Source organism: Thalassophryne amazonica, chromosome 6 (assembly GCF_902500255.1).
Source record: "Thalassophryne amazonica chromosome 6, fThaAma1.1, whole genome shotgun sequence".
Lineage (NCBI taxonomy): Eukaryota > Metazoa > Chordata > Actinopteri > Batrachoidiformes > Batrachoididae > Thalassophryne > Thalassophryne amazonica.
In genome coordinates, this window is record NC_047108.1 from 129,380,290 (window position 1) to 129,394,128 (window position 13,839).

At 44.1% G+C, this 13,839-nt stretch overlaps 1 protein-coding gene across 1 annotated transcript in view; it reads right to left on the bottom strand.

The window, feature by feature from the left end:
- The window catches only part of cs (citrate synthase), a 59,649-nt gene extending 46,141 nt beyond the window's left edge, over window positions 1-13,508 (bottom strand). The window contains exon 1 of the mRNA XM_034173451.1: window positions 13,338-13,508. Coding sequence (XP_034029342.1) covers window positions 13,338-13,388 — 51 coding nt within the window. The 5' untranslated portion in view covers window positions 13,389-13,508. The remainder of the gene's footprint in view (window positions 1-13,337) is intronic.
- Window positions 13,509-13,839: the final 331 nt, after the last annotated feature.

A 13,839-nucleotide genomic window follows, 5' to 3' on the forward strand; every position in this document is an offset into this window, starting at 1 on the left:
ATTCATGCATTTATTTCCTCTAGGCTGGACTATTGTAATTCATTATCAGGTTGTCCTAAAAGTTCCCTGAAAGCCTTCAGTTAATTCAAAATGCTGCAGCTAGAGTACTAACGGGGAATAGAAGGAAAGAGCATATCTCACCCATATTGGCCTCTCTTCATTGGCTTCCTGTTAATTCTAGAATAGAATTTAAAATTCTGTTCTTACTTATAAGGTTTTGAATAATCAGGTCCCATCTCATCTTAGGGACCTCATAGTACCATATCACCCCAATAGAGCGCTTCGCTCTCAGACTGCAGGCTTACTTGTAGTTCCTAGGGTTTGTAAGAGTAGAATGGGAGGCAGAGCCTTCAGCTTCAGGCTCCTCTCCTGTGGAACCAGCTCCCAATTCAGATCAGGGAGACAGACACCCTCTCTACTTTTAAGATTAGGCTTAAGACTTTCCTTTTTGCTAAAGCTTATAGTTAGGGCTGGATCAGGTGACCCTGAACCATCCCTTAGTTATGCTGCTATAGACTTAGACTGCTGGGAGGTTCCCATGATGCACTGAGTGTTTCTTTCTCTTTTTGCTCTGTATGCACCACTCTGCATTTAATCATTAGTGATTGATCTCTGCTCTCTTCCACAGCATGTCTTTTTCCCCGATTCTCTCCCTCAGCCCCAACCAGTCCCAGCAGAAGACTGCCCCTCCCTGAGCCTGGTTCTGCTGGAGGTTTCTTCCTGTTAAAGGGAGTTTTTCCTTCCCACTGTCGCCAAGTGCTTGCTCACAGGGTGTCGTTTTGACCGTTGGTGTTTTTACGTAATTATTGTATGGCCTTGCCTTACAATATAAAGCGCCTTGGGGCAACTGTTTATTGTGATTTGGCGCTATATAAATAAAATTGATTGATTGCTGTACACATCTGCAGTTTTTACATATGTAACATTACATTGTGTACAGTCACATATTTTCTAACCATATCAGATAACCCAGGGTGTTTCCCAAACTACACAATAGGTGACAGGGTTTTGGCGTTTGTTCTAAAAGTTACATAATTGCTTGTTAGGAAAATCTGACAAGGGACATTTTTTAAAATCTGACAAGGGACATTTTTTTTTTAATCCTAAGATATTAAAAGTAGAAAATTAAAAATCAGAACTGGGTGCATTTCACTAGGTGGTCCTTTTTTGGAAGTTCCTGGTTTACTTTCTTTAAAATGGTAGTGCAAGCTTCATTTTTTGTGCTACAACAACTATCTATATACATCAATGGAAAGCTACCAGCATACTCTGTCCAACTGTATAATTGCTGAAATTGCTGGGGAAATTCTCCTGGGCAGCTAACTAGCTCCAACCTTCTGGCTAATATTTTAGAATGCTACGTGATGATGCACAAAAAACCCCAAATAAAGTTAGAAAAGTCTAAAAATCTTTATGCAGTTGCATACGATAGACCTAAAACTTAAAGATGCATTTCTTCAGTTGCTTTTAGACCAATTTAGATTTCAATTTAATTAGCTTATAATGCACGAAATCACAGCAAAAGCCACCTCAAGGCGCCTCACACGAAACAATTCAACATAAAATTTAAATAAATAGTTAAAAAATGAATAAAAAATTTAAAATACATAATTAAAAACAGAAGTAAGTCCCTTCGGCTGCTCCCTTGTTTGCACTCGGGGTCACCACAGCAAATCCAAGGTGGATGATGCTGCATGTTGAATTGGCACAGGTTTTTCGCCGGATGCCCTTCCTGACGCAACTCCACATTACATGGAGAAATGTGGCAGGGGTGGGATTTGAACCTGGAACCTTCTGCACTGAAACCAAGCGCATTAACCACTTGGCCACCACCCTTGCTAATTAATATTCATATTCGGATTCACAATAGGAGGGCTGGTACTTATTGGCTTATGTGCTGCCCTGACCTACCAGAAGATTGGCAAGACGGCTGCCGCCAAAACCACGACTCCTCGCTTGTCCGTCATGATTAATGAGTTGGGCAAGGCGATGCATTCTCAAGACTGCATTAACCCTTGAACTCAGATGCAAATTGGATAACATCTCGGAGCAAATGCGCGTCTTGCAGGAGATGGTGAAGATTTCAGAGGCTGGGGAATTTTCATAATTGGGATCTGGTTTGTTCATGTGAAGTTGGAAAAGTGTTTTTCACTACTCATCCACAAACACGGCAGGCTTATCAGTCTCTGAAGGATAAAATGCCCATTGTTTATCCTCCAGAAGAATCTCTACGGCCTTAGATATATTGGCTGCCTCCCCATCCCGGCCACCACTCACGCCACCCTTCTCCCCTCAGGGGGCTGCACAGTTTTAGCTGCGGCAGTCCCCGTTCCCCCCAAGGTAGTGGCGGCGCGACTCCTGTTGCAGCGGCTACCACACACTCACATCGCCTCAATTTGACAGACTGTTTCAGTTTAGTGCACATAAACAATGTCAAATGTATATGCGTTGTCTTAATTCTGATGTGTGCCATTATTACGGTAAACAATAATTGTGGATTAATTGCTGTATTTTGCCTGTGGAAACGTGAGTGTGGACGTAATCTCATTGTTGTGCACTTGTAATGACAATGACAATAAATCTTATCCATCCATCCATTTAGTCTGCAGAAGCCTGAAACAAAGAAAATTCTGTCTATTAGTCTGGTATTATTGAACAAGTAAAATAATTATTCTATTGAAGCAGAGTTGGAGATACGAGGTCTGTTAGAAAGTATCCGACCTTTTTATTTTCTGCAAAAACCTGATGGATTTGAATCACGTGTGCTTGCATCAGCAACCTTGAACCTTCGTCGCGCACGCGTGAATTTTTTCACGCCTGTCGATTGCGTCATTTGCTGGTAAGCAGCCTTTGTGTGAGGACGTGTTGTGCGCTTGGCGGATTTTCATTGCAAGGAAAAAGACGGAACGACTGGAGCAGTGCCGCATCACATTTTGCCAGAAACTGGGCGACAGCCAGGTAGAAACCATTCGGATGATTCACACGGCTTTCGGTGACGATCCTATGGGCATCACACAGATTAAGGAGCAGTACAACCGGTTTAAAGACGTCCGCACAACAGTGGAGAGCAAGCCGCACTCTAGTTGGCCATCAACATGCTGAAATGACCAGATCATTTCCAAAGTGAACGCTGTGGTGATGTGGGACCGTCGTGTGACTATCCGAGAAATTGCGGAAGAGGTGGACATCAGCACTTTTTTGACACATTCCATTGTGACAGATTTGGCCATGAAAAGAGTTGCGGTGAAATTCGTGCCGAAGCCTTTGGCACGAAGCTGCTGACGGCGGAGCAAAGCGCCCCGTGTTGAAGTCTCACAGGACATGCTGGACATGCCCACCTCTTCCACAATTTCTCGGATACTCACACGATTGAAAGTCATCGAAAGCCGTCTGAATCATCCGAATGGTTTCCACCTGGCTGTCGCCCAGTTTCTGGCAAAATTTGATGCGGCGCTGCTCCAGTCGTTTCGTCTTTTTCCTTGCAATGAAAATCCGCCGAGATCACAACACACGTCCTCACACAAAGGCTGCTTACAAGCAAATGACGCAATCGGACAGGCTGTGAAAAAACTCACGCATGTGCACGAAGGTTCAAGGTTGGCTGATGCAAGCGCACATGATTCAAATCCATCCGGTTTTTTCAAAAAATAAAAAGGTCCGATACTTTTCTAACAGACCTCGTATAGCTAAGGTTTTGACACAAATAAATCAAGGACTTATTCTCAGCGTTACGCTTGCGACAGTTTTACCTTGCTTTAGAAAGATGATGTTTTTTCTAGGAAATGACATTTCTACCTTTACAAAAATGTATTACTGTGTGTTAGTATGAAGCACAAACTAACAAACTGACAAAATTCAAAGTTATTTCTTTAACATTCAACTTTAAATGATAATGCTAAATATCAATGTCACACAAAATTGATGAAAAAAGTGCTATTTTGGGGGTAAATTTCATGCATATCTCTGGAAACCGTGCGGAGATTTTTCCATGAAATTTCAGAACCTGTCAAAGAGACAATGCAAATCAGCAGTTAGGCTTCATTATTTTTGAACTAGGCCATAAGGAAGAACGTCCAGCCAAGGCAAGAGTGAAGAAAGCAGAAACCAAAACTGCCACAGTCAAATGTAAAGTAACCACAAGTTCAGAAAGTCAGAGTAAAAGCACACAGAGAAGAAAAAAGATCTACTGAAAGGGACAGAGGACAGCATAAATGCAGTTCATCCCACAAAGAAACTCAACTCTATGACTATTTTTTGTTTCAAAGTCACGTGTGTACGTTCTAATCTCTTACCAGATGTGGTAGGCTATGGATGACACAGGGACACTATTTCCCAAAGGTTCAACTGTGTTCGACATTACTTTTTGATGATCATAAAGAAATGAAATGGGATCTCAGTGTAAGTTAAGCAGGAAAGAATCTTATGTCCATGCGGACTCTGTTTCTGGCATAAACTTCAATATGAAAATGGTAATTACTTTCTAATGCTGCATTTACACATAGGCAGATGCGTTACCAATGTCATATCTGCATCATTCTTGGGCACATTCCTGACATTCTAACCTGTCATCTGCAAAGTTGACAAAGCAACATCTTTGTCAATTTGCAGATGACACTACTGTGGTTGGGCTGATTCACAACAACGATGAGGACGGCCTACAGAGAGGAGGTCCTGAACCTCACTACTTGGTGCTCCCTAAATAACCTGGCACTTAACTCCTCAAAGACAAAGGAGTTGGTGCTAGATTTTAGGCAGAAGAGGGAGGAGACCCCCCCCCTCTCATTCAGGGAGACACTGTAGAGAGGGTCAGTGACTTCAAGTTCCTGGAACATACATTCTCAGGACCTTACATGGGGCACCAACACCAGTGCCCTTGTGAAAAAGGCACAGCAGCGTCTGTACTTTTTAAGGTCACTGAGGAAGGTCAACCTGTCACAGGAACTGCTGCTGTCCTTCTATAGGTGTTCTGTAGAGAGCGTACTCACCAACAACATCTTGGGGTGGTACAGGAGCGGCTCTCAGGCTGACAAGAAGGCTCTGGAGAGAGCCAGGAAGTCAGCACAGAACATCATAGGAGCACAGCTGTCCTCTCTGTCAGACATCTATAACACCAGATGTCTGCGCAGAGCCAGAAGCATCAGCTTTGATGGTTCACACCCCAGGCACAGCCTGTTGTCACTGCTGCCCTCAGGAAAGAGGTACCAGTCCATCAAGGCCCGCACATCCAGACTCAGCAAGATGTTCTACCCAAGTGCAATACGGGTATTGAATGCACATTAGCCTTCAGTCTGCACTGTTCATTGCATTTATTTTTTAGAAAGGTGAATGCAATGAACAGTGCAGACTTCTATTTATATAGAACCCTAACCAACTGGCTCCTTTGTAAATACATGTATATATTCTTATTTGTCTTTTATATTTACTTTTACACCTTTGCACTACAGGAGTTGTCTTTTAATTTCGTTGTACCTTGTGTATAATGACAATAAAAAGCATTCTATTCTACTTAAAGGGGCTTTCACATTGGCGTATTCATAGAGCTGCTCATTGCAGCGTTGTGTTTCATTTAAATACGCCCAAAATACGCACGTACTCAGCCTTTAACAGTGTTCGTTCATACTTGCAGCTGCGTGTGTTTTGCATTTTAATGTGTGCACACAGTCACGTGTGCCATGCCGCACAAGTTTCAGTGCTATTTTCTGCCTTTGTGGAAGTGCGCTCTGTTCTCTACTGCATGGTGTGGTGCGGCTTAAAAACAGTCTTAACATTATTTTTTTTTTTTTTATGCAGCGAGTGCGCGTTTATTTTAGAGTCACAGCTCTTTTCAGCTTTGATTAGACTGACTGATCAGGGCGTTTGATGAGCGCACTGACATGCAGCAAGTGCGCGTTTATTTTAAAGAGTCACAAGAGAGAGAGAGAGAGAGAGCTTATGAAACGATACGACACAGTGAAACAGTCCTCATATAATGAGTCCACTATGATAAAGTGAAGCAAAGATCTTGCAGTATTTATAGCTCCAGAAGAACAACAGGGAGATGTGAAGCGGCGCACAGTACCGTGTTGAAGCATGAAAACTAAACTGGACGCTGTGTTGATCTGGTATGTCGTCTGACTAGCACAGAAATTGCGGAAGAAGTGGACATCAGCACTTTTTCGGCACATTGAGACAGACGTGCGGAGGAATTCCGCGCGTTGGGACGTTTCCGCATGGCGCAAAGCAACGCCGTGATGAAGCCTCACAGGACATGTTCTGGCATGTCCAGCTCATGCACAATTTCTTGGATATTCACACGACTGAAAAGCAACCGAAAGCCGTCTGAGCCATCTGAAAGCCGTCCTGTGAGACCAACACGGAGGTGCTTTTGTATCGCGCCATGAGCGGCTCCGTGGTGCATCCCTCCGCTTCTCTTTCCATGAAAAAACCTCCTGTAACAATGGAATGTGCCGAAAAAGTGCTGATGTCCACGCCTTCTGCCTTTTTTTGTGGAAGTCAGACGACGTCCCGGATCAACAAAGCCTTCATGTTGGAAATGATCTGGTTGTTTCAGCGGGGTCTCAGCCTGTCAATCGGCGCTCGGAGTGCGCCGCGCTCTCAGACGCTGTGGGCGGTCTTTAAACTGGCTGGAGCACTCCTTAATCTGTGTAATCCCCATAAAATCGTCGCTGAAAGCCATATGAATTTTCCGAATGGTGTCCACCTGGTGGTCTCTCACAGTTGCTAGAAAAATTTGATGCAGCAAAGCTCCAATCGTTCAGACATTTATTCGCAATAAAAATCCAACAAGAGGGGTGGACCACTGCTTACACAAAGCCTGCTCACGCAACCGACACGCGTGAAAAAACTCACGCATGCGCACGAAGGTTCAAGCTTGGCTGATGCAATCACGTGATTCAAATCCATATGGTTTTTGCAAAAAATAAAAAGGTCCGATACTTTTTGGACAGACCTCGTAGAGCATGACAGCGTTCTTCTCTGATGTGCACACAACTAAACCCTGCTGCACTGCATTCAGTTTCAATGCTGCAGTATGCTGAAGGACAGTGACGCCAAGTCGGCTAAAAGTTTCATTCCAATGCTCCTCAGCGCGCTCCTGCAGGTGTTCCACCTGCTGCATGTGCCTGATATTTGGGAAAATGAGCAAGACAAGAGGTGCGTGAAGCCACACATCTGGCTCTCTCAGTCTCCTCGTCCTTTCTGCACCACTCCATGGCACAGAGCCCAACTAAGCATGTAATCACAAAGTTCCGAAGTGCCGAAAATGGCTGTGTGGAAATCCAGAAATGTGGTCTTTTTGCACATATGAAAGAATACCTCAAAAATACTGCCCCAGTAACTGTTTAGAGAGGGGCAGGCCCAAAACATGTGTCCCACTGAGGCTGGGCTGTTACCGCATCTTGGGCAGGCAGAGTTTGTGATGAGAAAAATTCTGGCAAGTTTGTCCTTCGAGTAGTGGAGACGGTGGAGCACCTTAAATCGAATTAATCCGTGGCGTACACACAATGAAGAGGTGTGTACCCGAGAAAGACCGTCCCTCCACGGCCTCTGAGAGCACCGCCCCCAAATCACTATCTTCATGCAGTTTTAGTTTTCTCCCCAGGATATACGATTTAAACCCCTTATCAAAGTGTATATCACGAAACCCGGTTCTTCTCAAAGAGCTGGAGCTTCAAGATGCTGTCTAATTGGCTTTTAGGTGTGCAGGTAAGGAACGGGAGAACCTTTCTTAGTGAAACTGCGTAAACTTGGAAATATCTAAAGAAATGATGTTGTATAAATTGTGGTCTTTCCTTGAGTGTCTCAAATGAGGAGAATGTGTCATTTGTAAATAAGCCACTGAAAAATGTCAATCCCTTCAATGTCAATGTTGAAATGCATTATCCAACAAAGATGGGGGGAAGAAGGGATTATTTGCTACTGTAAAAACCACTGGCCTCTTTTTAATCAAAATGTCTCCTGAACTGGAGCCAAATTTTTAGTGACTAACCACTGGATTTATTATTTCTATCTTATGACTATATGGCAGCGGAGAGGTGAGGTAGTGCCCATTCTGCCCATTCTACGGCCCTGTTTATTTTTGTATGTAAATACCCAATGTAAAAAATTTTAATAAATGTTTGCAGACGAGCATAGAAAATAAAGCCTGGCAGTCCAGACCACCTGACTCTTTAGGTACCTCTAAATATATTTTCTTCATTCTGGGGTTCAAATTATTCCAAGTAAATGACGCAATTAACCTATATAGCTGTTGAAATGTTATCTTTGGTATAAATACTGAAATCATCTGAAACAGATAGAGAAATCGGGGTAGCACTGTTATCTTCACAATTTTGATTCGGCCCACTAAAGAAATTGGCAGTGCTGACCACTTCTTAAAATCTTGAGTCACCCTGTCTAGTAATGTGTTAAAATTATTTTTGTACAGACCTCCTATTGAGCGAGTAATTTTGATCCCTAGATACATACTCATTTTTTTCCAGTTTGAATGGGAAAATAGAACAGTTATCTATATCATATCATCATCATATCATTAATTGGGAATAATTTGAATAATTTAATTTATAACCTGACAGACGACCAAATTCATCCAGAATATGTAGTAATTTCAGTATAGACTCTGCCGGGTGAGATATATAGCAAAAGGTTGTCGGTGTAAAGGGACACCTTGTGGAATTTACCTCCCCGAGTGATTCCTTTAATATTGCCCTCTGCTCTCAGAGATATTCTGAGTGGCTCAATCGCCAGGTCAAAGAGATAAGGGGAGAGACTACAACCTTGCCTGCAACCCCTATAAATTTGGAAGAAATCACAAACTGTAGTGTTTGTCTGCACTGCAGCTGTTGAGGAATTGTATAGGATTTTGATCCACGAAAGAAAAGAGGGCCCAAATGCAAACTATTCCAAAACAGAGAAAAGATATTCGACACGGTCGAATGCCTTCTCAGCATCTAAGGGTATCACAACCTCTTACTATTCCAGGGCTCGAAATAATGCTTGCATGTGCTAGTTTGTGCACGTTATTATTGAGCAGTGCACGGAAAAAAAAAAAAAAAAAAAAAAAAAAACCTGGCTGGCTGTGGTTCCTTTACAGAACCCGGGAGAGGTCAAAGTGATATTTTTCTGGCCATGATAATTTGTGCGCACGCTTTCCTTTAACTGAGCCCCTCGAATTAATAAAACGTGCGCACGCTTTCCTTTAACTGAGCCCTCGAATTAATAAAACGTGCGCACGCTTTCCTTTAACTGAGCCCTCGAATTAATAAAACGTGCACGTTTTCCTTTCGTTCAAAATGAACTCCATAATATGACCTAAACTGTCATCCTCACGACGGGGAGACGCTTCGTCCTCAGCATCCTTTTTAATGTGCGTAAACTCCAGATGATGCCATGCTGGGCAGCTGGAGTGCCCTATATGTCCTTGTGCGCCCAAAGCATGATGATACACTCTGACCACATCCATTTCTATTGGGGGAATGCATTACACTGCCTCATGGTTTGTTGGCTAATAGCCGACATTTATGCGTCAAGACAATATTGAGTGCACGTTTTACAAATTGTGGCCACGTTTAAGTAGATCCTGCCCTTGTTTTACTCAAATGATGCTTAAAACGTGCGCACAATATCATAAAACGTGCGCACACTCTCTCCACATGCAAAACATTTTGCGATGACACTTCCAGGGCTTCGTAGTTCCTCGCTCTCCATCTCCCTCAACTCTGTCATAACTGTGTTATAAACCTGTCACCATTTGTTTTATTATACTATATCTGTGTAGTTAATAAATACGGACGATTCGTTCACGTGCGCACATGAAAAAAAAAAAAAAAAAAAAAAAAAAACTGTCGCTGCTACTGCTGCCCTCCCTTCAAACTCTCATCCGGGCAGGGTGCTTTGTTACTCTGCATGGATTTTAGCGCCTGTATCACCTCTGCTGTTGATATGTCTCTGTCCAGATACACTTGATCCTCTGGTGTTATTTCTGGAACAGCCAAGCTCCATGCGTCGCGGCGGAACCGCATGGCGCAAAGCACCGCCGTGATGAAGCCTCACAGGACATGTTTGGGCATGTCCAGCTCATGCACAATTTCTTGGATACTCACAGGACTGAAAAGCAACCGGAAGCTGTCTGAAAGCCACCTGAAAGCCGTCCTGTGAGACCAACACGGAGGTGGTTTTGTCCCGCGCCATGAGCGGCATGGTGGCGTGTCCCTCTGCTTCTCTTTCCATGAAAAAAACTCCTGTAACAGTAGAATGTTGCCGAAAAAGTGCTGATGTCCACGCCTTCTGCCTTTTTTGTGAAAGTTAGATGACGTCCCGGATAAACAAAGCCTTCACGTTGAAAATGATCTGGTTGTTTGAGCCAACACGGAGGTGGTTTTGTGCAGCGTAATCAACGGCTCTGTGGCACGTCCCTCCGCTTTTCTTTCCATAAAAAAAAAAAAACTCCTGTAACAGTGGAATGTGCCGTTCATTTCTAAACTGGACGCTGTCTTGATCCGGTATGTCGTCTGACTAGCACAGGAATTGCAGAAGACGTGGACATCACCACTTTTTCGGCACATTGAGACAGACGTGCGGAGGAACTCCGCGTGTCGCGGCAGAGCTGCATGGTGCAAAGCACCGCCGTGATGAAGCCTCACAGGACATGTTGGGGCATGTCCAGCTCATGCACAATTTCTCAGATACTCACACGACTGAAAAGCAACCGGAAGCCGTCTGAAAACCACCTGAAAGCCGTCCTTTGAGACCAACACGGAGGTGGTTTTGTCCCGCGCCATAAGCAGCATGGTGGCGCAATCCTCCGCTTCTCTTTCCATGAAAAAAAAACTCCTGTAACAGTAGAATGTGCCGAAAAAGTGCTGATGTCCACGCCTTCTGCCTTTTTTGTGAAAGTTAGACGACGTCCCGGATCAACAAAGCCTTCATGTTGGAAATGATCTGGTTGTTTGGCAGGGTTTGAGCCTGTCGACCGGCGCATGGAGTTGTTCCGCTCCTCTTTCCATGACAAAAACGCCGTTCATTTCTAAACTGGACGCTGTCTTGATCCGGTATGTCATCTGACTAGCACTTTTTCGGCACATTGAGACAGACGTGCGGAGGAGTTCCGCGCATCGCGGTGGAGCCGCATGACGCAAAGCAACGCCGTGATGAAGCCTCATAGGACATGTTGGGGCATGTCCAGCTCATGCTCAATTTCTCGGATAATCACACGACTGAAAAGCAACTGACAGCCGTCTGTAATCCACCTGAAATCCATCCTGTGAGACCAACACGGAGTTGGTTTTGTGCAGCGTAATCAACGGCTCTGTGGCACGTCCCTCCGCTTTTCTTTCCATAAAAAAAAAAAACTCCTGTAACAGTGGAATGTGCCGTTCATTTCTAAACTGGACACTGTCTTGATCCGGTATGTCGTCTGACTAGCACAGGAATTGCAGAAGACGTGGACATCACCACTTTTTCGGCACATCGAGACAGACGTGCGGAGGAACTCCGCGTGTCGCGGCAGAGCTGCATGGTGCAAAGCACCGCCGTGATGAAGCCTCACAGGACATGTTGGGGCATGTCCAGCTCATGCACAATTTCTCAGATACTCACACGACTGAAAAGCAACCGGAAGCCGTCCTTTGAGACCAACACGGAGGTGGTTTTGTCCCGCGCCATGAGCAGCATGGTGGCGCAATCCTCCGCTTCTCTTTCCATGAAAAAAACTCCTGTAACAGTAGAATGTGCCGAAAAAGTGCTGATGTCCACGCCTTCTGCCTTTTTTGTGAAAGTTAGATGACGTCCCGGATCAACAAAGCCTTCATGTTGGAAATGATCTGGTTGTTTGAGCAGGGTTTGAGCCTGTCGACCGGCGCTCGGAGTGCACCGCGCTCTCAGCCGCTGTGGGGGGTCTTTAAACCGGATGGAGCACTCCTTAATCTGTGTAATCCCCATAAAATCGTCGCTGAAAGCCATCTAAATTTTCTGAATGGTGTCCAGCTGGAGGTCTCTCACAGTTTCTGGAAAAAATTGATGCAGCAAAGCTCCAAATCATTCAGACATTTATTCGCAATAAAAATCCGACGAGAGGGGTGGACCACTGCTCACACAAAGCCTGCTCACAGGCGAATGACGCAACTGACAGGCGTGAAAAAACTCACGCATGTGCACGAAGGTTCAAGCTTGGCTGATGCAATCACACGTGATTCAAATCCATATGGTTTTTGCAAAAAATAAAAAGGTCTGATACTTTTTGGACAGACCTCGTATTGCCCAGCCCTGTTGTGCCCAACAGCACAGCCAAAGGTGTCATTATTTAAGCAGTCTTTGTGCGCAGTTGTCATGGAAAAGCATACACAGAGACTACTATGGACAGGCATGTACACAGATGGTTTACAGCTGAGTTGACTGTAGTCACAAGTAAAAACACTGTGAGGTAGCTGTGGTACTACATGCAGAAGCAAGTCTTGCCTTAAAAGTTATCTGAAGGGACTATGATAGGACTATGCAAAACTGGGAAAACAAAGTGGTTTTGCTTTTGGCCCAAAGCATCAGTCTTTCATTATCAGCCAAATGTGAGTCAAACTTGTCTCAGTTAAGGGGAAAGTGGAATAGGCAGGTTACTAGGCACGTTTTGCAGTGCTTTATCAGAATGGCCCAAGCATTAAATTCAATGTAAACCTTACTGATTTGTACTCACAAATCACAACTGATTGATTTTATGATTAATATATGCTATTGTAAAAAATCAAATACAATCCCATCACAATAAAAGGATATCACAATAAAGCAACTACCACTTGTCCTTGTCACAACGCAAGATGTCAAAATCCAAACTAAAACTCGCTCCTGGTGTCAGGTATGTAAAGTTTAGAACAAAGTTTGAGGATGTTTTCTGGACTAAGTGCCATGAAGGTCAACAAGGCCGGGAAAAAACACAACGTTGTTGGTAAGTTTAAAAACAAATCACAAAGGCTTTAACCGTTGACAACGACAGTTTATATCTAGCCAAATAGCCAAAGCAAAGAGAGCAGCCTAGTAGCTTAAAGCCAAGTGAACACTGTCCAGCCAGTTAGTTAGCCACTGCTTAATAAGGAACATATTCTCAGGCTGTGAGCAGGCCAAAAGTGGGCACAGACGGTCCAGCTCAAGAAATTCTATCGCGCCGTTTCTATAAAACGGTTCACACAATTTTAACCTTCTCTTCCCCTCAACATGTCACAATTACAGACTGTGTCGGCTATTTATCAAAGTACCATGCACTTTAGCATAAGAGCTAACCGGCTAGCATTAGCTACCACGGCTTTGACTGAGAAAGTGACACGGAAGCGTTTTTTTTTTTCTCGTGTTCTCACCTTTGAACTGAGGAGTTTAGACGCTAGTCTGCTTACAGCCAAAAAGGACATTGTGTCTGTATGAAACTATAATCTCCACTTCTTACTACAGACCAAAGTCGCTACCACCAGTGCACCGCGGAGCTGCTTGAAGGTGCCCCAGAAGGTTGAAGAGGGATTTGGGCCCCGCATGAAGCAGCGCTGCTGATTGGCTGACAGTCTAGGTCGTTGAGGAGGCGTAGAGAAATATGATTGGTTGCATTGCTGCTCGCCGAGTGTTGATTGGATAGTTTTCCTGCTCAAACTCTGTCAGTTCAAGAACAATGACAAATCAGTAACTTCTTCAGTCACGCACGATCCTCTGTGAAATATATTCAGAGGTAGACTTTTCTGTCTAGTGAGCAGTACATTTTTGATATGAAAGCATAACAATCTGTCATACGACACAAATTGCATTGTGGTATTTCGGGGGGGGGGGGGGGGACAAGCGTACGTTTTGGGTGAGATTATTTTTTGTCGCATT